Source organism: Pseudoliparis swirei, chromosome 22 (assembly GCF_029220125.1).
Source record: "Pseudoliparis swirei isolate HS2019 ecotype Mariana Trench chromosome 22, NWPU_hadal_v1, whole genome shotgun sequence".
Lineage (NCBI taxonomy): Eukaryota > Metazoa > Chordata > Actinopteri > Perciformes > Liparidae > Pseudoliparis > Pseudoliparis swirei.
In genome coordinates, this window is record NC_079409.1 from 10554480 (window position 1) to 10579172 (window position 24693).

General features: G+C 40.7%; 5 protein-coding genes across 16 annotated transcripts in view; 4 read left to right on the forward strand and 1 right to left on the reverse strand.

The window, feature by feature from the left end:
• The first annotated feature begins 742 nt into the window (after window positions 1-742).
• LOC130212902 (casein kinase II subunit alpha) lies at window positions 743-7465 on the forward strand. Of its 2 annotated transcripts, none has more exons than XM_056444191.1 (15): window positions 743-803; window positions 1563-1654; window positions 1977-2053; window positions 2203-2331; window positions 2420-2531; window positions 2656-2757; window positions 2828-2908; window positions 3000-3059; window positions 3201-3284; window positions 3388-3498; window positions 3650-3751; window positions 5442-5542; window positions 5655-5803; window positions 5924-6013; window positions 6289-7465. In XM_056444191.1, the coding sequence occupies exons 4-15, from the start codon at window positions 2231-2233 to the stop codon at window positions 6402-6404; spliced, it is 1209 nt and encodes a 402-aa protein (XP_056300166.1). In that variant the 5' UTR covers window positions 743-803; window positions 1563-1654; window positions 1977-2053; window positions 2203-2230; the 3' UTR covers window positions 6405-7465. The 2 variants fall into 2 exon arrangements, with proteins under 2 accessions (XP_056300166.1, XP_056300167.1); XM_056444192.1 differs by having other exon boundaries at window positions 2858-2908.
• Window positions 7466-8301: 836 nt separating this feature from the next.
• On the forward strand, window positions 8302-12715 carry LOC130212903 (serum paraoxonase/arylesterase 2-like). Its single transcript, XM_056444193.1, has 9 exons — window positions 8302-8446; window positions 8585-8655; window positions 8743-8798; window positions 9237-9408; window positions 10469-10595; window positions 10780-10983; window positions 11072-11153; window positions 11732-11860; window positions 12049-12715. The coding sequence occupies exons 1-9, from the start codon at window positions 8370-8372 to the stop codon at window positions 12208-12210; spliced, it is 1080 nt and encodes a 359-aa protein (XP_056300168.1). The 5' UTR covers window positions 8302-8369; the 3' UTR covers window positions 12211-12715.
• A 258-nt stretch (window positions 12716-12973) lies between these two features.
• Window positions 12974-17162, forward strand: LOC130213380 (serum paraoxonase/arylesterase 2-like). The gene is given in 10 exon segments (XM_056444955.1): window positions 12974-13251; window positions 13383-13421; window positions 13423-13448; window positions 13649-13704; window positions 13913-14078; window positions 14784-14910; window positions 15001-15201; window positions 15324-15405; window positions 15715-15843; window positions 16901-17162. Coding segments are annotated over 10 exon segments (1059 nt in total). The 5' UTR covers window positions 12974-13168; the 3' UTR covers window positions 17051-17162.
• A 47-nt stretch (window positions 17163-17209) lies between these two features.
• On the reverse strand, window positions 17210-20029 carry LOC130213379 (potassium channel subfamily K member 5-like). Its single transcript, XM_056444954.1, has 5 exons — window positions 19748-20029; window positions 19129-19240; window positions 18338-18504; window positions 18066-18234; window positions 17210-17971 (listed from the first exon to the last, which is right to left on the reverse strand). Exons 1-5 carry the CDS (start codon window positions 19931-19933, stop codon window positions 17289-17291), a joined length of 1317 nt encoding a protein of 438 aa, XP_056300929.1. The 5' UTR covers window positions 19934-20029; the 3' UTR covers window positions 17210-17288.
• A 1410-nt stretch (window positions 20030-21439) lies between these two features.
• LOC130188025 (uncharacterized) overlaps window positions 21440-24693 on the forward strand; it is a 31160-nt gene continuing 27906 nt past the window's right edge. For 7 of the 11 annotated variants that reach the window (XM_056406060.1, XM_056406067.1, XM_056406068.1 and 4 more), the window contains exon 1: window positions 23036-23098. In XM_056406060.1, coding sequence (XP_056262035.1) covers window positions 23074-23098 — 25 coding nt within the window. In that variant the 5' untranslated portion in view covers window positions 23036-23073. Of the gene's footprint in view, window positions 21644-23031; window positions 23099-24693 lie in introns of those variants that run through there. The other 4 variants (XM_056406066.1, XM_056406069.1, XM_056406071.1 and 1 more) reach the window with 4 other exon arrangements.

Consider the following 24693-nt stretch of genomic DNA (forward strand, 5'->3'; position numbering starts at 1 on the left):
TAGATGTATCAGATTGAGGAGCAAGTCAAAGACTATTTATGTGTGTTTAACAGTGCAAGCAGAGAGGCAACAATGAGCCTACAGAAAAAGTCTCCACAGGTATATTCATTACATCAACTCAAGATGGAAACAAATGTTCTTTCAAACTCACAGAGAGCATTTGTCTCTCTCTTTTTCATGTTTTAATTACAGGTGGTTGGTTACTTCAGGGAAATGCCCCGGGCCTTTTCTATAATGCCACAGAACATAGCCATTGTTTCTGTCCCTATTTCACCATTGTCCATGAAACCAGGGAGCCACATATTTTTGCCTTAACAAAGACCTTTTTCATAACAGGGCCTATCCTGAACATTATAGAGTCGATAAAAATGCCTCTTGGTAGGTAGAAGTATTCTGAAATATTCGTATAAAAAGCAATTTAACGTGTATGTATGCTGTACTCCAACTAATGTATAAAACATGTCCATTATGAAGGCTTGCTGAATCATATCTGCCCTCAACGTATATCAGAGCCTGAGGTGATTAACCATGCATGTTGTTTGTGGAAATAAAAACTAAATAGGGATTTAGATTTATATAAGAGGAACTGACAACACATTGCAGGTGTGACTGACTACTCATACAGGAATGCAGATACAAGTTGATGCTTCTGTCAGACCTGTTGGTGGCAGAGGGAGATACAGCCCCCCTCCCCTCCCCTCTCCCCCCCATGAAAAAGGAGAGCGCCCTCTGCGGGAGAGGCTGTTCGCACTAAGCGCTTGATCCCAAGCATCGCCATATTGACGTCCCAACAACGCTGAGAGGTAATCGCGTTTTTTAAACCACAAATCGTCGTTTATGTGGAACCGCGGTTGAGTGGTTTACACGCGAGGAACAGCCGAGGACACGTAACGCTGCCGCGGCGCCCTTCTGCAGCTCGATCCCGGTGTTTGCGGGGTGTTTTTTCAAGGCGTTGTCAGTCAGTCGCCTCGCCAGCCAGCAAGCTATTCACTCCCCTGGCTCCTAGCGTAGCACTTCACAGCTTTGGGAAATACGTCCCGAAGCTTGTCGTTTAGCTCCACGTCACTAATAACCACGGAGGGTACCGTGTGGCCGTTTTGACGCCGCCGGTTTTTTTATTTTCCGTTACAATCCCACAATGTGGCCGAAAGCTAGTTGTGACTTTCCAACCGGCTTTTCCCCCTCTGCTGTTGACGAGCTAACGCTAACTAGCGCTCAGCCCGACCCGCTGCCTGTCTGTTAGCCGGCCGTTAGCTCCGTGCTAGCTCCCTGTTGCAGGCCTCGGGCCACACGGGGGTTTGTGCGTACGCTCACCTCTTCATTAAAGTATGGAGCGGGCTAGCTGGCGATAATTGAAAGAGTGTCTCGTACCAGAAATGCCATTTTGTCGATTTTGTGCATAATTTCCTGTACCCGTTCATTTAATAAAACTACGAACCTAGCTAACGTTAACTGTATTGGCTGGCACACATTGGCGTTACCTCACATAGTTACTTCATGTTTGCTTAATGGACAGCGTTGATTTTAATCAACCCACTTTCTGCCCTTTTCTTCCTCGGCAGGAGATACTGCCTTGCTGTAGTCCCCAGTGATGACTGTATTGAGCCCTGTACCTCCTGATTAGACTGGTTGGATGCCCCCATTTAACATTCAGGTCTCTACATTTCACACAGCACCATATTTTAACACGAGACGCCAACCATTTAGTTTGAGGTTTCTTTTGTTGTGTTCGTGTTATTTAAATAACATGTATTGCTATTTTAATTTACTCATTTTCTGCCTTTCCGCTTGAAACATCTGCATTTTAAATTCTTACTCTGATCAACCTCCTGTGGATCAGTGGGGGAAACATTTTCAAGTTTAAATGTGTTTTACAGCTTTAATTAGTTTTCTGTTTTACACATGGTGTGGAGCTCATGTTAAATTGTTCACTGTAGTAGTCTAACTGTAGGTTTTATATTCATATGCCCATTCAGCTTTCTTACCATAAAGGCATCTCGACTGCTCCCGTTTCAATTCATCTATCACCATCATCCTGGAGGGAACCTCCCAGGTATTGTTTCCTTATCAGTAAATCACCTTATTTCACCGATTGGTAGTTTATGAAATCAAGTGCTAGCATTCTACATGCATACAAAAACTGCTTTTGAATGTACATATGTTATATGTGTAATATAAGTGACTTAATTTTTGGGGTTTTAGGAGATTTAAAGAAGATCCCGTATAGAATATGTCTGGCCCTGTCCCAAGCCGCTCTCGAGTTTACCCAGATGTAAACACACAGAGACCTCGAGAATATTGGGACTATGAGTCCCATGTTGTTGAATGGGGGTAAGCCAAAAGAGAATTGTGCTTTAGTTGTATTGCTTTGCATTATAAGCCACCTCAATATTGTTAACCATGGCTTTTGTTTTTTTAGGAACCAAGACGACTATCAGCTAGTCAGAAAATTAGGGAGAGGCAAATATAGTGAAGTGTTCGAAGCCATAAACATCACAAACAATGAAAAAGTGGTCGTCAAAATACTGAAGGTATGGGATTAATGAATTGATTGTTCTTTTGATTAAGTGTAAATGCTTTTCAGTAAAACATATAAACTATAATGTGTCGCCTCCAGAGATTTCATGTAGCTCACAAGACTGTCTTTATTCACAGCCTGTCAAGAAAAAGAAAATCAAGAGGGAAATAAAGATCCTGGAGAATCTGAGGGGTGGCCCAAATATCATCTCACTGTTAGATATCGTCAAGGATCCTGTGGTAATTGGTTTCATCCGTTTCTGCTCTGTAGACGACTTATGTATGGACACGGTTTCAGCCTCAAACTCAGCTATACATTTCTTCTTCTTGTAATTCTCAGTCCCGAACCCCTGCTCTGGTCTTTGAACATGTGAACAACACAGATTTCAAGGTAAAGATCAGTTCTTTGTTGACGTGTAAGTTTGGATAAGCTTATACTATTTTTTTCAAATCCCTAATTTTTGTAAACATTTTTTTTACAGCAATTGTATCAAACCTTATCTGACTTTGACATACGGTTCTACATGTATGAAATCTTAAAGGTAAGATATGGCTTTTGGTACGCTGAGTTTGTTACAACGGTTATTTAATATTTCACAAACAAGCGCTGCTTGCATCAGTTTTAACATTCTTTGGATAGTCTTTAACACACATATATGTACTTCATTCTTTTTATCCAATAGGCTCTGGATTACTGCCACAGTATGGGGATTATGCACAGAGATGTCAAGCCACACAATGTAATGATTGACCATGAACACAGAAAGGTATTGTCTTACATGCTGACCATTCTTCTAGTTCTTATTTTCCCTGCTATCAGCTAATCATATATTTTAAAAATACATTAAATCAATTTGTTTTACCTTCCAGCTCCGCTTAATCGATTGGGGTTTGGCAGAATTCTACCACCCAAACCAGGAATACAACGTGAGAGTGGCATCCAGGTACTTCAAAGGCCCTGAACTGCTGGTAGACTACCAGGTGAGACTCCTATACTCGTCCTCCGTCTGGTCACTCGTGTTCTATACGAGATGGTCAAGATGTATCGTATTAAAGAAGAAGAGTGAACTGTGTTTAATTTAGTCATGGAGCCAATTTAAGCTTTTTAACCTCCTATCTATATTATTTTCAGATGTATGACTACAGCTTGGACATGTGGAGTTTGGGTTGCATGCTCGCCAGCATGATCTTCAGAAAGGAGCCGTTCTTTCACGGTCATGATAACTATGACCAGGTATGTAGACTCTGATCTCTATAAAAGTTTTTTTGTGCATGTGGTTGTAAACTTGTGAGTTTAAAAAGAGCTATGTCTGTATTTATAAAAAAATATCAACGTTGCATGAAACAAAATGTCTGTTTTACACTATCAACCCACATTCTTTTGACACTTGATAGAGGCCACATAGCTCTGCTGGAGCACTGGAGTTGTATGTTTTTCTCAAAGTTATCTCAGCAGTTATTGTGCAAGGCTAGAACTTTACTCTGAAAGTTTGGTGCACTGAATATTTTTAATGGTCAAATCTATGGTTGTCATACACTGTAACACAACACAGCATTTCCGGTTCATTTTATGGCTCTTTTGGCTTGTGGTGTTTCAGTTCTAGGAAGACACAATAGCAGATGTTTTAATTTAAGTTATCAATTTTCTCACTGGGCTCAGATTGAACTGTAATTATTAGGGATGCACCGATCTGATCGGCGCCGATCCATATCGGCCGATATTCCCATTATCGGTTTTGATCGGCGTTCTCAAAACGGCCGATCAGATGACGTAACATCTGCGAGAAAAACTATCAGAGACGTTTCAATCGCAGCGCACCGCAACGGAGACAATGCGCCCGGCGAGGGCCGCAGAGTGAGAGGTCAGAGGGGATCCTCACCACCGAGCGGCATCCCCGTCCCCCGAGTTGAATCTCTGGGTCGACTCAGCCGACACTCGCATGTCTGCTCCTATAGACTGATGCTCACGGTAAACGCATTCGATCGGGAGCGCGCGAGGGTTTTGATAAAGTTAGCGGAAGGATTTAAGTGACAACATCCGGTTTTGCAAAGTTAGCGGAAAGAACCACGTGAAACAACATCCGTTTTTCAAAATAAGATGTCGACAAATCATACACTAGCATATAAAAGGAAACAATGAACTGATTTTGTATCTTTATAGATCGTCTCTGAGATTTAGCTTAAATTATGCTAACATTAAAACAGTTTTACTGTACCAAGGAAGAGTTTATAAAAATAAGTCAGACTTTTGTATGTTAAAAAAAAGTCCTGTTTATAGATTACCCCAAGAGTTCCAGGAAATGAATAATGCAGATGTGTTCCATACATATCTGAAATCCCCTACAATAGCAATCAAACAATTTTAATGTATTAATTAGGACATTTTTCAAAGTAAAAGTCCTAAATTTTTAAAGAAATCGGTAATTTATTTAATGTTTGAGGTGCTTTATATATGTATTTCCTCATAGTCCTAGGCAATAATGCTACACAATAAATAGAATGCTTCAATCGACACCGTGATCGGTATTATCGGTGATCGGCAGATACTGATTTCAGTGATAAGTGATCGGCACAAAAAACCTGATCGGTGCATCTCTAGTAATTATTTCTCTTGTAATCAAGTAAATGGTGTATAATTTTATGTTTTACACTTGACATAAACCTCATGTCTTCGATAATACAACAACTTCTAAAACTACTAAATGGAATATGCATATTATTAATAAAAAAATATTTGTATTCCTATATATTCTCTCATAATTACCTCTTTATTAACAGTACTGTATACTATCCATACAGACCCACCTGACTAACACTATAAACTGCAATAGGATCCATGCCCCTCAATACCAATCAACATATTATTTACCAAATGTCTAATTGTGCTCATGTAATTGTTTAATTGTGCTTTTTCTAACTTGCAGCTGGTGCGAATTGCAAAAGTACTCGGCACCGAGGACTTGTACGACTACATTGACAAGTACAACATTGAATTGGATCCACGGTTCAATGACATTCTCGGAAGGTAAAACGTTGCAGCCCTTTGAACTCGACTATGTCTTATGAAATATTTTGACCACGACTTTGGCTAATTAATACCTCCCATTATAACTCGATCCACGGTTTGTTCTCCATAGACACTCCCGCAAAAGGTGGGAGAGGTTTGTGCACAGCGAGAACCAGCACCTGGTCAGCACGGAGGCTCTAGACTTCCTGGACAAACTGCTGCGCTATGACCATCAAGCCCGCCTCACGGCCAGAGAGGCCATGGATCACCCCTACTTCTGTAAGTCTGTTTCTTACCCCGTCTGCATCGCTGACGTATTTGCTCGAGTACGTTGCCGTAAACCAAATTGTGAGTGCGGTGTGTAAAGTGGCTTGATTGTGTCAACGCTTTCGTGTGAAGATCCCATCGTTAAAGATCAGGGAAGAGGGGCCACTCCTGGGGGGATGGCTGCCAGCTCCACACCAGTCAGCTCCTCAAGTATGATGGCTGGTAAGTAACGCTGTGCTCCTCTCATCATCTGACTGTTTGAGAGCGAGGTTACAGCTCTATTAAGTGAGTATATAAAGTTGCATCTACAATATGACTATTCTTTGGGGAAGGTGGGGGGCTTCAAATTAGAGATAAAACTTGATTTGAAGCCAAATAAATTGACAGATTCGATGTCACAGTATCTGTCAATTTTGGCTGCAAACCAAATGATATCTCTCATTTGAGATTTGGATGACCTACTACCAAATGATTAACGCACGCCGTGTCTCTCCCAGGCATCACCTCAATGTCCTCCTCACAGCCGCTGGCTAACATCGCTGGATCACCCGTCATCGCTGCGCTCAACGCCCTGGCCTCGCCGCTCCCTGCGCTCGCCGGGGCTCAACCCTGAAGCCACTTCCTCAGCCGTGTTTATGTGTGCTCATGGCCATGTCCCGTCGAGCTCTCACTGCGGCCCAGGGCCATGGCTCCCCTTTTTATGTTGAAAATAACAAAGAAGAAGATTTAAATTGCTTTTCACATTCAGTTATATTTTGACACCTGGACTTGACAGAAATGTATTGTTGCACCTGTCAGGATTATTAGAATTAATTTGAGTGTGTTATTTGACAATGCCATTGTCTAGAAACTCGTAATAAGATGTAGACATGAAGAGAATGGATAATAAAATTTATTTTGTATGTTCCAAATATACAGTCTTGCTTGAAACTGTTTGATGGGGATCCTGCTGTATTACACTGTGAACCATGACAAGATTTCACAAAACGGAGTTGGGTATCTGATGTGCCCCACCTAACGGTGCTCGCTGGTTGCACACAATGTAATGTGCAGGAGTTGTAGGTGTTTTGAAGTTGTTAGATGCTATAATTCATTAATTGGACTTTTGTAGATATTCTACAGTTACTGTCAGGTTGCATGCACCCAATGCTGAGTATCACAGGGTCAATAGTTTGCCAATTTTATGTTACTTTCACTTCTATATGTGTATGTATGTGTTCATGTTTGTTTTTTATGAAGTCTCTTACACATGATTTTGATTACATAGACAATTTTGTAACTTTTGGTTTTATGTCGGGAGGAGTCATCACCTACAAAAACAACTTCAAAAATAAACAATTTAAACAGGGCTTTGCAGTAACTACATGTTATTGAGTAAACCATCTCTTGACTGGTCGCATTGGCAAGACATGGGTTTAATATAACAGAATAGCGTGGTCAGCATGTCCAAAGACCTTTTTTTATGATAAATTATTTTTGCCACCAAATTATTCTGTGTTCATGAAGTGGATTCCACAGACTCCCAGGCTGTTCAGGGTGTGTGTGGGTCCTTAAAGTCTTAAATTGCTTTCCCTAAAAATAAGGCCTTAAAAAGTCTTACATTTCACTTGTTTATTCCTGTAGACACCCTGCTGTTAGTACATTCAAGGTTGAAGTAAAAGTGAGTGAAATGCATTCATGTTCAGTTGTGATTATTTTGAATTGTGGAGGCATCAAGTGTGTTCGTGTACACATTTCAGAATGTGAACAAGAGCAGGGAACCACATACGGAGCACATCTTATAACTAACAGTGTTGACCAAAATCGAGGGAACCCACATAGGTTCACCGGCGACCACACGAGGCTCCTAATTACAACAAAGTGGAGGTTAAGCATGACTCATGCATGGTATGTTCTCTGTTGGAAAAAGTAAGGCTTCCACAAACCAGGCAGTGAGCAAAAATTAAAACAACGAAAGATGACTCCTGATAAAAGGGCCCACGGTCAAGAGGTCAAGTCAGTTGTGTGCCAACTCCGCCGTGAAAGTCCACTCGCGTTCACTTCCGACGTAGCATCGTGGATACGTGTAGTAGCTCCAACCAGTCGGAAACATGCTGCATTCAGGCGTTTCTCATATATTGGAAATCACATACACGAAATATTTTTCGCGTTCAATAGCTTTTGGTGGAACTTATTTTAACTGCAAACATAAATGCTTTGTATTGTATCTTGTGAATCGAGAGATTCCCATTCTGGCCTATGTTGTGGCGCAGATGCAAGATGAAAAAAATGGGAAAACGCATCTGGTCTATCGGGTAGAAAGCCGAGGTGTAAATTGCAAGATGCCGTTGCAAGTAATGTGAGTAGTTGTGTTTGCACCAAATGCAAAATAACAACGTTCATTAAAATCGGTAACTGCGAAAGAAACGGTGAAGTAAATATGTGTTGACATATTTCCGATAGTCTGGAAGGCATCATCAGCTGCCTCTGCTGCTACGAGCCTCGGCTTCAGTAGCGCCGCGCGCAGTTATCTGGTGGAGCCAGAGACACATTTAGTCGGGCGGTAGTCTCGAGTCACTTTTAGAAAAACGTTTCCAAAATGGGGAAATTAGCCTTCATCTCCCTCGTCATTGCTGCTCTGTCGGCGCTGCTCGGAGAGAGATTTGTGAACTTCAGGTAAAATAGGATGCAACTCCGTCAATCCCCAAACAACACGGCGATGTTTGGGCGTTTGTTCCTGACTTTTTTTCAGGGTAACAAAGTTTTACTCTGCCCACCTGTCCTCGTGTAACCACTGTGTTCAACCCATTGCAGGAAAAGGACATTAGCTTCAAGGGAGCTGGTCCAAAATCACCTCCCCAACTGTGTGGAACTCAAAAATCTCGGTAAGTTACGACAGAAGAAACCAATTGAGATTCATATTAACGTGAACATTAAAATGATCTGTGCGACTGTCGTGGCGTTACTTCCAGATTTTGGTTCAGAGGATATAACGATCCTTGAAGATGGACTTGCCTTCATCAGCACTGTAAGTATTAGAGTTGTAAACCAGCCCGGTGATGCCACTATACGCCTCTTAATATAAAACACTGCCAATCATAGAAGTGAGATTGTTGTAATTTAAGCCACTCTTATGGCCAGACTCCTGTGTGACCTCACCTAACATTGCCCCATATACAAATGTTAATGTTTAACATTCATTTTATTGTTATTAGATATGCTAAACATTACTTAGATGTTTTCTTTAATACTACCTGTGACATCCCAAAAAAAATATCAATACATTTGATGACAACTTGCAAACTGCATGGACTTAAATGTTAGTTGGTTTATCTGTATTTGTCAGAAAACTGCCAGAACAACGTTACTTATTTACTGTATGTGACCTACGGCCTGATCTCTTCCAGCCTGCAACGTTTTATCTGTTCAGCATATTAGTAAGTGTTTTTGTTAAAATCATCTCCAGGGTTTGAAGTATCCTGGAATGCCATCGGCTCATGCCTCAGATATCATAGGAAAGATCTACACCATTGATATGACAAATCCTCGGATGAAACCAGTTGAGCTCCGCATGCCAAGAAACTTTGATCTGGAGTCATTCAACCCTCATGGCATCAGCGTGTTCGTCGATCCAAGTGGTAAAAGCACTCATTGTTTGCATGTTGCTGCACAAAAGTCTCTGAAAGATAGCACCTTAGGGGCAAATACCCTGGTCATAGGACTATCTACCATTTAAAAAATTTGATCCAGATTTATATTTATATTTAACAGGCATACACTACCGTTCAAAAGTTTGGAGTCACCCACACAATTTTGTGTGTCCAATGAATTGCAAAACGAATAGAAAATATAGTCAAGACATTGACAAGATTAGAAATAATGATTTTTATTTGAAATATTAATTTTGTTCTTCAAACTTTTAGCTGAAAGCAAGGCCAGTTTTATAGCTTCTCTTACCAGCATAACTGTTTTCAGCTGTGCTAACATAAATGCTCAAGGGTTTTCTAATCCTCCATTAGTCTTCTAAGGTGATTAGCAAACACAATGTACCATTAGAACACTGGAAATGGGCCTCTATACACCTACTGTAGATATTTCATTAAAAACCAGACGTTTCCACCTAGAATAGTCATTTACCACATTAACAATGTGGAGTGTATTTCTTCATTGAAAAATAAAGTTATTTTTTTTTTTAAATAAGGACATTGCTGAGTTATTTTTTTATTTTTTTTAGTTACCCCAAACTTTTGAACGGTAGTGTAAACTAACAACAAATTCAACCACAAAACGGTTATTTGTACATCAACTACTAGGTTTTTCTCTACTAGGTGAGCGGAGTATAACAAAAATTGAGAAGTCTTGATCCATTGAAGTAAATGGGGGAGCGTTTAACAACTGCACAAACGATATCCAAAAATATGTGTACAAACTCTCACACAGCTCATCGATATATAATCCAAGTCTCTTGACCAGTTGAACGCTCACTACCTCCCAAACACACTTTAAACCTTTCCATTGAAAACTACAGATGTGATTTTGATGCATTCTTAACAAAAAGAACAGTCTTAGGTGTTTGTATCTATTGTCGCTTTGATAATTCTCTTTTTAGGTCATGGATGTCCCTCTAGTATTTCTCTCACTCACACACACACACACACACACTTTTTACTTCACAATGCTTTGTTTGTTTCTTATCAGATGACGCGGTTTACCTGTTTGTCGTCAATCATCCTCAACACAAAACCCAAATAGAGCTGTTCAAATATGTTGACGACAATCACTCACTGGAGTACCTGAAAACCATAAAACATGAACTTCTGTACAGGTACAGTATGGTGACATTTCAATTTTACCTACCACGAACTACACTTGGAACACTAGATGTCGTCAATATGCATTGTAAACCATCCCAAGTAATACCATAGTTATTCAAAAAGCATATGCATATTGTGAGTAATAATGTAATTAGTGTAGATAATAATTTTGCAATTCTGATTTTGTCTTTCCAGTGTAAACGATCTTGTGGCAGTGGGAGTGGATAGCTTCTATGCCACCAATGATCACTACTTTACACATGAAATCCTCAAAGGTTTGGTGGAGCCTTTTCTGGCTCAGCCTTGGGCTAATGTTGTGTACTACAGTCCTGAGGAAGTCAAAGTGGTCTCTGAAGGATATTACATGGCACATGGCATCAATATCTCTCCAGACAAAAAGTAAGAATTTAAAGCAGTGCTGTGTGAACGGTTATTCATACTTCAAAAGTCTGCATATCTTAATTTTAATGTTCTTTCTCATGTTTAGGCATATATATGTGTCAGACCTATTTGACCACAATGTGCATGTTCTGGAGCGGAAAGAAGACAATGCATTGGTTTCGATGAAGGTAAATAAGTTAATGTTTCAGCAATAAGAGTGCACATTTCTTATAGCACATTTAAATGCATCTGTTTTTCCACTGATGAAGTATTGTTCTGCTTCTTCTTTAATAACTAAGTCTGTTATGCTTTTATTATTATCATATTACTATTAGAACATACTATTTAAGACTAGTGTGCTAGTATAGTGGGCTAGGAAGTATGGAAATTGTTATCATGGTATTATTCATCATGATACAAGTAATATTTTCAATATTCACATGACAGTAGGCCTACTGATGCAGAATGAAATTTGACAAATTAACACTTCCAGCTTTATTTGAGTATTTCTTGTTTTGCATACCTTTTTTATTGTTAGCTTTTACATGACAATAAAGGACATCTGGATATGCCAGATGTACACGTGGCTACTGTGAACCAACAGTTACTTCTTTATAGGTGGCAAATAGTTGCATTCATTTTAATCTCTTGCAAAACTAATATACACCGATGCCAAACTAATAAGTACAAGATCAAGTCATGCTACAATTAAAGTGATAAAGGCACCACGATGCTTGTATAATCATAACCGTGTCTGTGACACCAGATTGTGGATGTGGGTTCACTCTGTGGCAACATTGAAGTGGAGCCTGACACTGGTGACCTGTGGTTAGGCTGTCTCCCTAATGCATGGAAACTGTTCATGCCAGACCCCAAAGAGCCAGCTGGATCCGAGGTTTGTCTGTTTTCTTTTACCAGTTCGTAAATTTGTGAGGGGCCTGACGACATTACAATAACAGACAAAACACAAAGTAGATTGAGCTGTATCTGCAAAGTTCTGCTTACCTTAACAGCAGATCTGTCTATTCACACATATTTGTTTTGTTTCTAATTCTTTATTTCTCATGGCTGTGTTTTCTTTAGGTCATCAAAATCCAGAATATTCATTCTGATAAGCCAGTGGTGACTCAGGTGTACGCTGACGACGGCCACGTGATCATCGGCTCCTCTGTGGCAGCTACCTATGGGGGGAAGTTGCTCATTGGCACTCTATTCCATAAAGCCCTGTGCTGTGATTTGAAGTAGGCAACTTCTGCTTGACAAATGACTGACGTCTTTGCAAAGCTCTTAATCAGACAAGACGATGATGATTTGAGTGATGATATACATGGATATTATAGCACTGGTTTTTTAGGGGGAAACCCGGATAACTGACCCCAAAAAGTGCCTGGAAATCCAAAAGGAGAAGATTGATAAATTGTGTTTACATGATCTAATCTCAATGAGCCCTGGGTACAACCTTCTTGGATACAGTCTGTGGGTACAACGGCAATTTTGAAAGTGGTCTCAAACACAGCAGTTACTGAACCAGATACTTGAACTGTTGTGAAGTTAGTATTTGCAAAACAGAGTATGGTCAACTAAACATCCATATATATTTGTTTTGCTAAAAATAATGTTTTTCATTGGTCACCTGAACATTGTACATCTCTTCACATTATTTGTAGAGTACAAATGAGTGTTTTAATTGCTTTTGTGACATTTATTTCATGTGTACATTGAACTAAAACAATAAAGAGTCATGATTGATGCAACATATCCTGTCAACTTTTTACCCCCTGTTTACTCACTGAGATGTAATTAGGTCAAAACATCCGTGATCAAATGAAATGTTTGATGCATGAATCTATGTAATGTAATATATGTTCCATCTTTAATCCTTATTAATGGCTGAACTCGCATATGGCGTCATCTTTGTTGACATGTTGTGTACGTCTCCATGCTTCCACTGGTTACCTCCTGTTTAACGTCACTTTGCTATATTCCCTCGGGCAAAGTCTTCGGAAATGCAGATTTACGGAAAGTGTTCATAAAGGGCTCAACATGTCTGCGAGAGAGCCCTCAGACCCTGAATGGTTGGAAGCGGGATACGAACCCTCACGGCCTCTGCGGGAGCGACTCAAAGTCCGTGAGTCCACGAGGGCGGATTGGAGTCTGGGAGCGGCTCTGCGAGTCCTCCTGTTCGGCCTTTACCTTCCGAAACATGGCGGCCATGAAGAAAATACTAGTTGCTGCTGTTGTTGCTGCCGTTGCAGCTTTCATTGGATACCGGTTTATGAAACTAAAGTAAGTGTGTTTTGTAGTTAAATATGACGGTATACAGAGGTTTAGGTGCAATGCTTTACAATGTTAAACTGGTAGACTTTCAGCTTCTGTTTGGCTTTCCAGTGAGAAGTCATATTTAATTCGCTCTGCAGAGAAATGTCCCTTGCCTCCAGAGAAGTGACTGTGAAACACCGACTGTCGTTATATACAGAATATAGGTAGGCTTTCTTCACTTTATGTTCATGCCATTGTCTTAATGTTGGGATTTACATTTTCAAAAATGGTAGGCTATAGGTCAAATGTGATCACACTAAGAGTTTGAAGTCCAGTTGACTGACCCCCCCCTAGCACTGGGGTAGTGCTAGGGGGGTTACAACTATAGAAGTGGAAAATGTAACATTTTTTTTGTTTTGTACAGAATATGGAGCAGAGGATATCACAGTTCTAAAAGATGGCCTGGCCTTTCTAAGCACAGTATGTTATTCACACTTATCAAAGCTGCATGAATCTTTACCCCTGTATCATTGCAGTTTTGTGAAATAACTACGTAAATCTACACTATGTAAAATGACGGGTCAACCCGTTTAAATTAGTTGTGATTACCAGTTCAGTAAATACTGACCTCCTCAAGCATAATGATTGATATGCACCAACATCTAATATGCAGTGTGTTCCGCTTCAGGGCCTAAAGTTTCCAGGACTGCCTTCGTTCTCTGAAGAACCAGGAAAGATGTATGTTATGGATCTGCTTCATCCAAGGCCAAATCCAGTGGAGCTGCAAATCAAAGGAGAGCTGGACCTCAGCTCCTTCAACCCACATGGCATCAGTGCATACGTCGATGAGATGGGTAAAGTACAAATCAGATGCAACATCTCATCGATGGAACAAAGAAAATATGTGGTTGAAACTTAATTCATTTGATGAAGCAGATTGATTTTTTGCTCTTTTTCTCTCTTTAGCTTTTAAACAATGAACATTAATCTCAAGAGTTTTAATGTTTAGACTTCAACATTGGAAATAAAAGTCTTTAGATGAAAAACATTAGATGAATAAAATTCCAATTTCTTCAAATTATAATAAATCTTAAGGCATTGTGGTTGGTAGAATAAGCACTGATATTATGCATACCAATAAAAGTGCGTCCCTGGTGCTTTCTGTGTTCTGCTGAACAATGTTTTAGTTTATAACAAGCCAGTTAATTAGAGTAATGAACAGAAAGGGGAACCAGAAATCACAAACATAAGTTTCCTGCAGATACATTTCTTTCTAATTGTCACACAGCAGATTAGTGAGTCAAACTCAAGTGCTTACTAGTTTCTAATTTACTGGTGAAAAAAGGTAACCCAAAATACTTCCATTAAATAGAAAAAGATTAAGGATGAAAACTTGGGACACTTGCCAAACTGACATAATTGTTTCTATTCAAACTGAAATATATTGCTATATATTGATATTCAAACATGTTACGAGGTTCGGAGACCATGGTGCCTGATTTTGATATGCCAAAGGTGAAAGTTGAGAATAATGACAACATATTGCTGTTTGTCTACAGATGCCTCTGTGTACTTGTTTGTTGTCAATCACCCTCAGCACACAAGCCAAGTGGAGATCTTTCATTTTGTCCATGAGAAGAACACACTTTTACACCTAAAAACTATTACCCACCCTTTACTCCACAGGTATGTACGACTGTATAATAAACCCTTGACAGCATCACATATTTTACATTTGACAACTACGAGTTGTATCTCATTCATCGTGTCTTTCAGTGTCAATTACATTGTTGCAGTCGGCGTAGAGAGCTTCTATGCCACCAACTATCGATCTTTTCCCAATGATGTGCTCAACTCCCTGACTATCTTGCTGGGTCTCTCCTGGTGTGATGTGGTATACTACAGTCCAAAGGAAGTGAGGGAGGCGGCCAATGGCTTTCAGTCTGCAAATGGCATCAACATGTCCCCTGACAAACGGTCATTCTCAATTAATTTCTAATTCAATTCTGTTTTTTTAACCTGAATGTGTTTCCCAGCAATATGTTCCTATTGCAAGGCTAAAATAATAAAAGAGGAATGTTTTTATTTTTTTATTACAGGTACATTTATGTTTCAGATATCATAGGCCATTTGGTCAATATTTATGAAAGAAAAGAAGGAGAGCAATTAACGCACCTTAAGGTAATACAGTGTTTTCTTATTTCTACCCGTAGCCAAAAATACTAATGTATTAAAGGAAAAGGTGTGGTTTGACATTTTATGAATGATGCTTATTTGCTTTCAATCTTCTCATTAAATTCTCTGCAAGAAATAAATGCAGCGTGTTTCCCAAAATGTCAAACTATTTATTTCAACAATACCATTACTTTTCTTTTTTTGCAAATTAATTCTAAAAAAAAACCATATTTATTCATTCTTTATTCCACACTTTGTTTCTTCTAGAGGACAGAATATAATTTTCTGTTTACTGTATGTAATGTTTCCCACCAGTCTGTAGCTGTTGGGTCCCTCTGTGATAACATTGAGGTGGACCACAAGACGGGTGACTTATGGCTGGGTTGTCACCCAAATGGCATGAAGTTGTCAGTGTATGACCCTGAAGATCCACCCGGCTCCGAAGTTAGTGTTTTGTCTTTGTATTTATGTTTAAAATAGAATAGAATACGTCTCTATTGTCCACTAGTGTGGACATTTGTCTTCTGTTCACCAAGCACAAGGAACAACAAGATATGAAACGGATAAGCAACGCATAAAGCACAAAGACAAGGTGATATTACAAATGAAAACAGTTCAATATCTATGGCTTATATCGTCGATCACTTGGTTGTGTAAAGAATGTTTATGGCACTTGGATGAAGGGCTTTCACATTTTCAGCTGCCAGAAGAACTTTAAAGAGAATGTGATGTATCCACCAGGATCACATAGAAAAGGTGTAGAGCACATTTCTATGATCATTTGACGAGAGCAAAATAAAATGGCGATTGTTGTGAGCTGTAATGGTGACGACACCAACGGGTCATTGCAGCTCGCCTGGAGCGTGGCGTAATTAGCACGCTAGCTAATTAGCCAGCGATGAGCTAGTTTTTTTCACCACGCTGTAATGCGACACTGGTTTCAGAAAAGTAACAAAACAAAGTTCTCACTCTTCTGGCGATAAGAAATGAACTTCTCTACGCTGTTACATCAGTGTGTGTGTGTGGAGAAAGGTTGAAGTTGCTAAATGTGACTCATTCACACATTTGCTCTCCGTGCTTTGTCACGTCACAACTCCACCGCTGGTTCTAGTCGCTCTGACAACTCCTCTACTTTGATTTGAATGTCCGTTCTTCCCCTATTCTATTTAAAAGAGCTTTTGGGTTTTTTTCTTGCCATGTGACACAAGCCTAGAAAGTTCATTCTTTGATCTGCAGTCCATATTGTCTGACCCACCGAATGTAGACTGTACAGGTTTAAGTCTCCTCCCCTTTCTCTATCAGTGCTATGTCTTGTGCAAGGGCAGCGGCTGCATTCTTTGCTTCGCAGTGCCCAAGGCGATTGTGAGAAGAAATAGCGACAGCGTTTCTTGAGCTGACGCAGAGCTGTGGAGATAGGTCTGGCTATGCAAGACTGCAGTTAAGGTGACCGACCGTACCAGGCCGGAAGGTGGCCTAATCATTTTATTCCTGTTTCCTCCAGGTCCTCCGGATCAAGAACATTCACTCAGATCAGCCGGTAGTGAGCCAGGAGTACGTTGATAACGGCCATGTGCTCATGGCCTCAACTGTAGCAGCTCCCTATGAGGGAAAGTTACTAATTGGCACTGTTTTCCACAAAGCCCTGTTTTGAGATTTGAAATAATCTGTGTCATCTGTATCTCACAACTTTTTAAGAAGATAAATGTAAATATGATTTGGATTGATCTGGGATCAAAATAATAAAATATTGATTGCCCCCTATTCATCTACAGACACCAGCTCATTGTGTGTATGTCATTGTAAAGCAGGAAACCGTCTAACATTTATTTAGTATCATTTCTACAAAAATGTTTGTTTTCTAGATTGCGTAACAGTATTTATAAAATCTTTTATCCTTTTTCATCTTTATCCATGGACAAAGTGGTCTCTCCTACCTTGGCTATCGTAAAGCGAGAGGCTCCACCACCAGGATGCTGGATGCTTTCCTCCTCCGTGGCATCTTTTTTAGATACAGTGAAAACAATACCATGAGTTTCTGATTCAAGTGGACAACTGTCCCCGTTCTCCTCATCATCCGTCCTCGCAAATGCAGGGTCTTCGTTGCTTTCTTGTTTTACAGGACGCAACACGCCTTTGTCCACGACAGGCTCTGCATTTACAAACACTTCACTGATGCTCATCATGCGTCTGTGCCGAGGCGAGTGATTCAGGGTCTGGATGTTGGTGGTCAGGATGTCACTGCAGCTCTTCGAGCGGTTTATGTTGGCAGCAGGCGTTCTTGTGTGGGCTCCGATCTCCTTGATGACAGTGCTGTAGTCTTCATCCTTCTGTGATAGGAAGTTGAAGATGTCGATAACGGACGGCCTTCCTTGTGAACTGTGCTTCTCTTCTACAGACTGAGATTCCTCGTCGAGTTTGTGCCTGTGTATTCTTTTCTTTAGCACCTTGTGAGCTTCCACAACCATGTGGACATTCCAGCTGAAGAACAGAGACAGCCAGGCCAGGCCCATGTAGATCCACAACTCTGCAAACACCCTGTAGAGTGTGGGGTACTCCATGTTTGGATTTACACCTGAAACGAGAGTTGATGCACCTGCGTGACTTTTATAATAAACAATAAAGACTCACAGATAACCTCAGAGATAACTTGCATGAATTCAACCTACCTGCCACATAATCTCCAAAACCAACTGTTGTGAGTGTGATAAAGGAGAAGTAAAGGCCCTCCAGGTAGCTCCACCCTTCTATAGACATGAAAACAAATGGAGGGATCACCAGGTGCAACAACAGCCCCCATAACAGGAACAAGGCTGTACAGGTTAACTGGACCTTTTTCTGACAGAACGGAGAGAAGAAACACAAAACATGTTAAAATAACTTGCTTTTTTAGTACAATATTCAGACAAACACGAACTCCAGCTTTCAGTCAGATTCTTACCACTGAAACGCCTTTACGGATCAGAACCTGGGACAGACGTTTGGCCCGGTCACCAAAGAATGAGCCCAGCTTGCTTATCCACACCAGACACAGGGGGATCCCAAAGAGACCGTACAGGATGCAGAACACACGGCCACCTTCTGTCTTGGGAGCAACATTACCATAACCTGCAGATGACAAGAGGAATCATGAAGGCACACCTCTTAAAGATAAAAATACTCCTTATAAAGGTGTGTGCTATGTAAATGATTGGCTTTATTCATTGTTAATAAGTAGTGTATCAATCCTTTATGGTTGTGAAATAAAGCAATAAGGACAGCATTTTGGTTGCCAGGTTGAAAGAAAACATGGCTATTGAGTATCACCGGTCATGCTTTGTCATTTTAGTTTGTACAGTTATGCATTTTGCGAAAAGATATTTGTTTGATCACTTGCAAATAATTAATGTACAAATCCATTAATTCACAATAGCAGATTCCCCTAATTGTTCTTTAAAAAACAAACACACATTGTAAGCCAAATTTAAGTCATTCGTTATTAATGACCAGGGGTTTCAAGATGATTTCAAGACAAAAAACAATTATTTTGTTTTAGTTCTTGATGATTCCTGTATAAAGTATTCATAGGTTATTCATCTTATAAAATAGCATTTACCTTTCCCCGCATTTCTGTCTTTGCTTAATGCATTCATGGAGGGACTAAAATAGTACTCTCACAGATAAACACAAGTATACCCAAACAAATAACGTATACATTAAATCAGTGTCAAACACTGTATATGTCATACAAACCTATGGTGGTGACAATGGTGGCAGCAAAGATGACCGAGTTGCCCCAGTCCCACGAGTTAAGGTGCTTGTCTCCAGTGATGGTCACACCTCGGCCAGCAGCCTTTGACACTGTCTGGAACAACGCCAATTACAAACGTATTATTATTATATTAAAACATTTATTATGGCTTATTCTGAAAATAACCTTAACAGCCTACATGCAGCCAGTGCGCGCGGACACACCTTGCGCAAACATGCACATATTTGCGGTGGAAGGAGAGCGGCTCCTTCACGCTGGAAGTTTCACTCACAACTTCTCGCAACTGAATAGTGCGATCGAACCAACACGGAGACTTCAACAAAGAGCATTTGAGTCGTTTTACTGTTGGGATCACTCGACCATGTTGCTGGTTCTGAATCCGGAACAACCGGTTGTGTGTTGTCCCGACACGTAAAGGTGGCGCGCTTCCCTTTTACTCTTTCATCGCGTTGCCCACACACGTCCATCCACTTTATGGGAGTTGTTGGGAGCTCTTTGTCGATATCCCACGGAAAGTTGCTCACAGAAATATAATGTCAGGATAAATGGACAACATGTTTCTAACGTCCGTGTTTTTCATAATCAAAAACAGCTTCATACCTCCAAAATCTCCCCTAGATCTTCCTCTGTTAAGCAGGCGTGTTTCTTCAGAATGTTTTCCTTCTCTAGGATGTATTCGTCTCTGGCTGATCTCCAGTTTGGCTCTTCGAAAATTTGGAATATTGCAGCACCGATCGATAGGTAGAAAATAATACATGAAGTTAAAAAAGGACCTGTATCCGCCATATTAAAGTCATAACTTCAATCCGTGGCCGAGTGGCTTGTATTCCTGTGAGTGCATGGTTATCCTTCCTGTGCGGCTTTCTTCCTGGTGAAACATAACATGGGGTTGCCACGCTGCTCTCACCGAGGACTGATACTCACTCAGCTCCGTTGTGCAATACATTTCATCAGGCGCTGTGTTATGAAGAAGCACATTATTATCCTAAATGATAAACTAAATAAAGATATACAAACACATGTATAATCTCACAACACTATAGGCTATATACCATTTTACAAAACAGTCTGTGTGGCTTCAAAACGTTCGTGCAGATTATATTAAATTGTCTCTGTGGATGCAACATCGACATATGAGCATGTTTGTCGCTATACGTGTATCTCTATCCTTTATCTCGTTGTCGCAGAATACCTGCATGAAACAATTACACAAACGTGCGCTAGGGGGCAGCAGGTGTTCAGTAGCCAGTAGCCACACGCTCGTGTTGAGGGTCGCGTTCACGCGGATGAACTGCATGGCGCGCGTGTGTGCTGACAGTTGCTCTTATCTTCATCCAGAAGGCTGAAGTTATGTGTAAAGCGAAGCACACTGGGTGGCCCCGGCTGCTCTGCGCGATAATGGATGAGAGATGTTTTCTGAAGAATTATAATGCATGTGAGAATGAAATGGAATTATATTGACACTGCTATCTATCTATCTACATATTGAAAGAAAAGAAACAAACAAACAAACAGAAGTAAGATAGACAGAAGAAAGACACAGGTGCACTAATGTGAATGAATTCACCTTTAGATGTATTTGGATACCTGTATGGCCAGTAGCCAACACAACGGCCACTGGGTTTTAGGTAACACAGCTGTTGACAGATGTTCCGGCTGTAGCAGCTGCTTTGTAAGTGTGCTTTGCCTTTTGGTAAATCCAATTGTTGTTTGAGAGTTCAGATGTAGCCATACAGACAAATATATGTGTCAACTCTTTACTGACACACTACTTTACTTGAGGGGACATACAGATGTCATACATTCCACCCCCCATCCCCCCAGAACTACCTTATTAAAAAGATGTTTTAATTACAGTGGAACACTACTTTTACATGGATCCCTTTATTTTAATACTAACTATACTATTCTAACAAGGAAGTTATGATTAGTCAAATCTATGACAACCAGGAACATGAAGCAACCAATCAATGGCATCAATTGTTAATCCTTGGTTCATGTATCCAAGAGCTATACTTGTTACAGGAACAGCATGTTGTGTTGCTTGGCGACTTCAAATAGATATACGCGGTGGCAAAGTGTGTCCTAAAAATAAATAATAACAGTATAGTCTACCTGCAGCTCGACCTCCATACGTGCGCACACACACACACACACACACACACACACACACACACACACACACACACACACACACACACACACACACACACACACAGATACAAGGGCAGTGACTGTGACTTCGCTGGCAGTTGTTGAACAAATACTTAATCTCTCACCACACATTCCTCTGTGGGCCAGAAACCGCTTATTTAATCAAGTAAATACAGCGGAATAACTGCACGTGTTTTCCACTGAGGGGACGTTTTGATAAGGGATCTTTTGTGCCAAGATTATATTCCTCCTATGGTGCATACCAAGCTACATTGAGGCCGTTTGGATTACTTCATTCCACAGTGATCCAGGAACTATTCTGCACCTGAGTCACCTGTCAAGGTAAACAGAAATGCAATGACATGTGTGAGTGGAATGTTGTGTCTATACTACCAGTATATGAATACTTTAAAGTGACCAATCTATGAGGACTTTCATAGTAGGCCAACATTTATGCAGTAGGCTCCTGTAAATGTGTGAGGTACTTATACTTTACTTGAGTACTTGTACTTTACTGAGTGTCCCCCTTTTTTGCCACTTTCCACTCTCTACACCCAGTCCAGAGGTGTAATACATACATGTATATATATATATATATATAGAGAGAGAGAGAGAGAGAGAGGTTGTTATATAGGTCAACATTTATGTTTTATTATAATCATAATTCATAATGTTGCAACTGGTAAAGCTCACATAAGTATACACACGCACATATATATATGTCTATATATGTGTATATATATATATATGTATACATATACATATATATTGTGTACTTATGTGAGTGTACTTATCTGAGCTTTACCAGTTGCAACATTATGAAATATGATTATAATAATCATAATGTTGACCTACATAACGACCTGCGTTCTTATTATTCGTGCATAATGGATACTTTTGCTTTCGTGGACTACTTTCGGTATATTTCGATGCTGAGTACACCTCTGATCTCCACCCATCACTGCTAAGTGCGATCGTCATTGCAGCTGCGACACCGCCTCTCTGTGGAAAGCTCGGCCGAGCGAGCCTCCAACTTGTCCCGGAGGGAGACACCGGACTCATGTCAGCCCTCTAAAGGTGGAGGAAAGTGACCAAAGACGCAGCTGTCTGCTCGGGTAGGACTCGCCTTCTCACCCGCTGTCGTCGCATTTACATTTGTCTATGTTTCCCGTGCGCGCGCGGCGGTTCGCTCAGAGTTCGCGGCTCCGTGTTTAGAGGGATTACGTCAAACCCGACGAGGTTAGAAATGTCTGTCCCGTGAGCCTCGCTGCACAATAACAACCGGGACAAGCCGCCGGTTTGACGATGAACACGACTGTCTGCCGCAGGTTTGTTGTGAGGTGGCCCTCACGAGCCGAGAGACTTGGCGCCAAACACTTTAAAAAACACACACACCTAGCTTAATGATCACAAACACAATCACAGGTGAACAGCTGGGGTGTCCGACGGGAAGTGAATGCGTCTCAGGTGTTTATCGCGCTGATAACAGAAGTAGTAATTTAGTGGAGCACCAGTGGGACCATAATATGTATTACAGGAACAACTGTAACCTGGCTGCATGTTTCTGGATGCTATACTTTTTAAACTGCTCTTCACTAAGCCCCTGAACATATCTAAGAGGCCCCCTTTTCATTATGTGTGTACACTTTCTATTACATGTCCTGTCACATAGTTGAAGTAAGTATGTTGTCTTTTTCCCCCCTCTCTCTGACCTGGTCTGGGCTTGTCCTCTCCATCGACAATGACCTTTACCATGGTCAATAACCTTCACTATGGACAATGACCTTCTACATCGATGTGAGTACCAATCACCGACTAAGTTGTATGAAAACAGTGTCACAATGACATCCAAGCTGGGGTTTTGCTCCTCAATGTGGCTAATTTGGAGGATATTGCACCGATGCATGGATATTTAGCAAACAGTACAGACAGAGTAACGATTATTTTACCATTATATATGTAACCCCCCCCCCCCCCCCCTAAAAATAATGATGCACTGCTGTCAGTAGTTTTGGGAGGGGTAGTGTGACACCGACACATCTTTATCTCTTATGGACACACATGCCTTACCCCAATGTGCTCTGTGCTAAAGTATCGGCGGGGATTCCCTCTCTCTCTCTCTCACACTCACTCACTCATTCACTCATACACTCAGCACATAATTAACATTTGTAGTGTGTTTAGTGATTTTATATTTGACCATGGAGCATTTTTATTATATAACTTGGAGTACACACATTTATAACACAATTGTCCTGTGTAAAGTGTAGAGGAGATATGATCATTGTTATTACAGTGCAATTCACATTCTATTGTTGGTTTTTACCATGTAAAGTGCTTTAAGTACCGTTTTATGCATTATACAAATCAAATCTATTATTAATAATGTTAAATATATGACGATATTTTTGGGTGAAACTAACATTTGCACAGTTTTTATTGCAAAACTGACTGTTCAGTTAAATCAGCCACATGCATATGAATAGTTGATTAAATTGCATCTCCACTAGGGGGCAGTGTAAACTAAGACATACCTCTATTTACAGTAGCGTCAGATGAGCAAACACAATGTCGCATGCACTGAGGTGGCCTAGAATGTCTGCCACAATGTGTTCATCGTACTGTGAGCTCCAGGCTTTGTACCTTGTCTTCTAAAGATGTCGCAGACGACATCCAAGTGCATGTATTATATAAGCATTGCATATCTAATTTTACTCATCGCTGAGCATTGTCTCTGGAGGCAAATGTTTATGGCAGTTTTACTAGCTGCTAAAAACCCATGACTCATCTCTTGGGAAATGTGACCTGTCATATTCTCTTAGTTATCACACATGATGCTATTAATCGAGAATGAAGGTGAGAATTCGGCCCGAGACAAGAAGAATGGACAACATGTCTGTTGGCAGAAAGGAGCAGAAACATGGACCATTCCTGGTTCATGAATTCTTCATAACATAATGGTGCACTATGAATATTGATGCGCTGCTACCATCAATCCCGTTAGTGCTCTTGAGAGCTCCGAGGCACAAATCAACCCCTGCAACCATGCCTCCATCACATGCACTCAAAATTCATATTTAGAGCATATTCAAAGCTGCGCAAGTTATTCTACACAATATATGGGAGTGAAGGCAGTGTGTGTGTGTGTGTGTGTGTGTGTGTGTGTGCGTGGCATGTGCGTGTTTGCCCGTGCTTTTGAACAAATGAGTGGCCGGGGCAACAGGAAGTGTGCGTCAGTGTTTTGGGTGTGTCCGCTGTGCGAGTGGGTCGTCTCAGAGTCTGTGGTTGCAGCCTGTCACTGTCTCGAGGGACTGTGGGTCAGTAAGTGCTGCTCCTCCTCTCCTCCCCTCTCCGTGCTGTCTCTCCTCCCTCTCCTGGGTCTAGCTCAACAC

Excerpts from the sequence above, each read along its gene's own strand:
- LOC130212902 (XM_056444191.1), top strand. The coding sequence starts at position 2,231 with ATGTCTGGCCCTGTCCCAAGCCGCTCTCGAGTTTACCCAGATGTAAAC. Across the intron at positions 3,285-3,387 it reads TTGACCATGAACACAGAAAG|CTCCGCTTAATCGATTGGGG; the intron begins GTATTGTCTTAC and ends TTTACCTTCCAG. Across the intron at positions 5,804-5,923 it reads CATGGATCACCCCTACTTCT|ATCCCATCGTTAAAGATCAG; the intron begins GTAAGTCTGTTT and ends TTTCGTGTGAAG.
- LOC130212903 (XM_056444193.1), top strand. The coding sequence starts at position 8,370 with ATGGGGAAATTAGCCTTCATCTCCCTCGTCATTGCTGCTCTGTCGGCG. Across the intron at positions 8,799-9,236 it reads GACTTGCCTTCATCAGCACT|GGTTTGAAGTATCCTGGAAT; the intron begins GTAAGTATTAGA and ends AATCATCTCCAG. Across the intron at positions 11,154-11,731 it reads ATGCATTGGTTTCGATGAAG|ATTGTGGATGTGGGTTCACT; the intron begins GTAAATAAGTTA and ends CTGTGACACCAG.
- LOC130213379 (XM_056444954.1), bottom strand. The coding sequence starts at position 19,933 with ATGGCGGATACAGGTCCTTTTTTAACTTCATGTATTATTTTCTACCTA. Across the intron at positions 18,235-18,337 it reads TCCGTAAAGGCGTTTCAGTG|AAAAAGGTCCAGTTAACCTG; the intron begins GTAAGAATCTGA and ends CCGTTCTGTCAG. Across the intron at positions 17,972-18,065 it reads TTTTGGAGATTATGTGGCAG|GTGTAAATCCAAACATGGAG; the intron begins GTAGGTTGAATT and ends CTCTCGTTTCAG.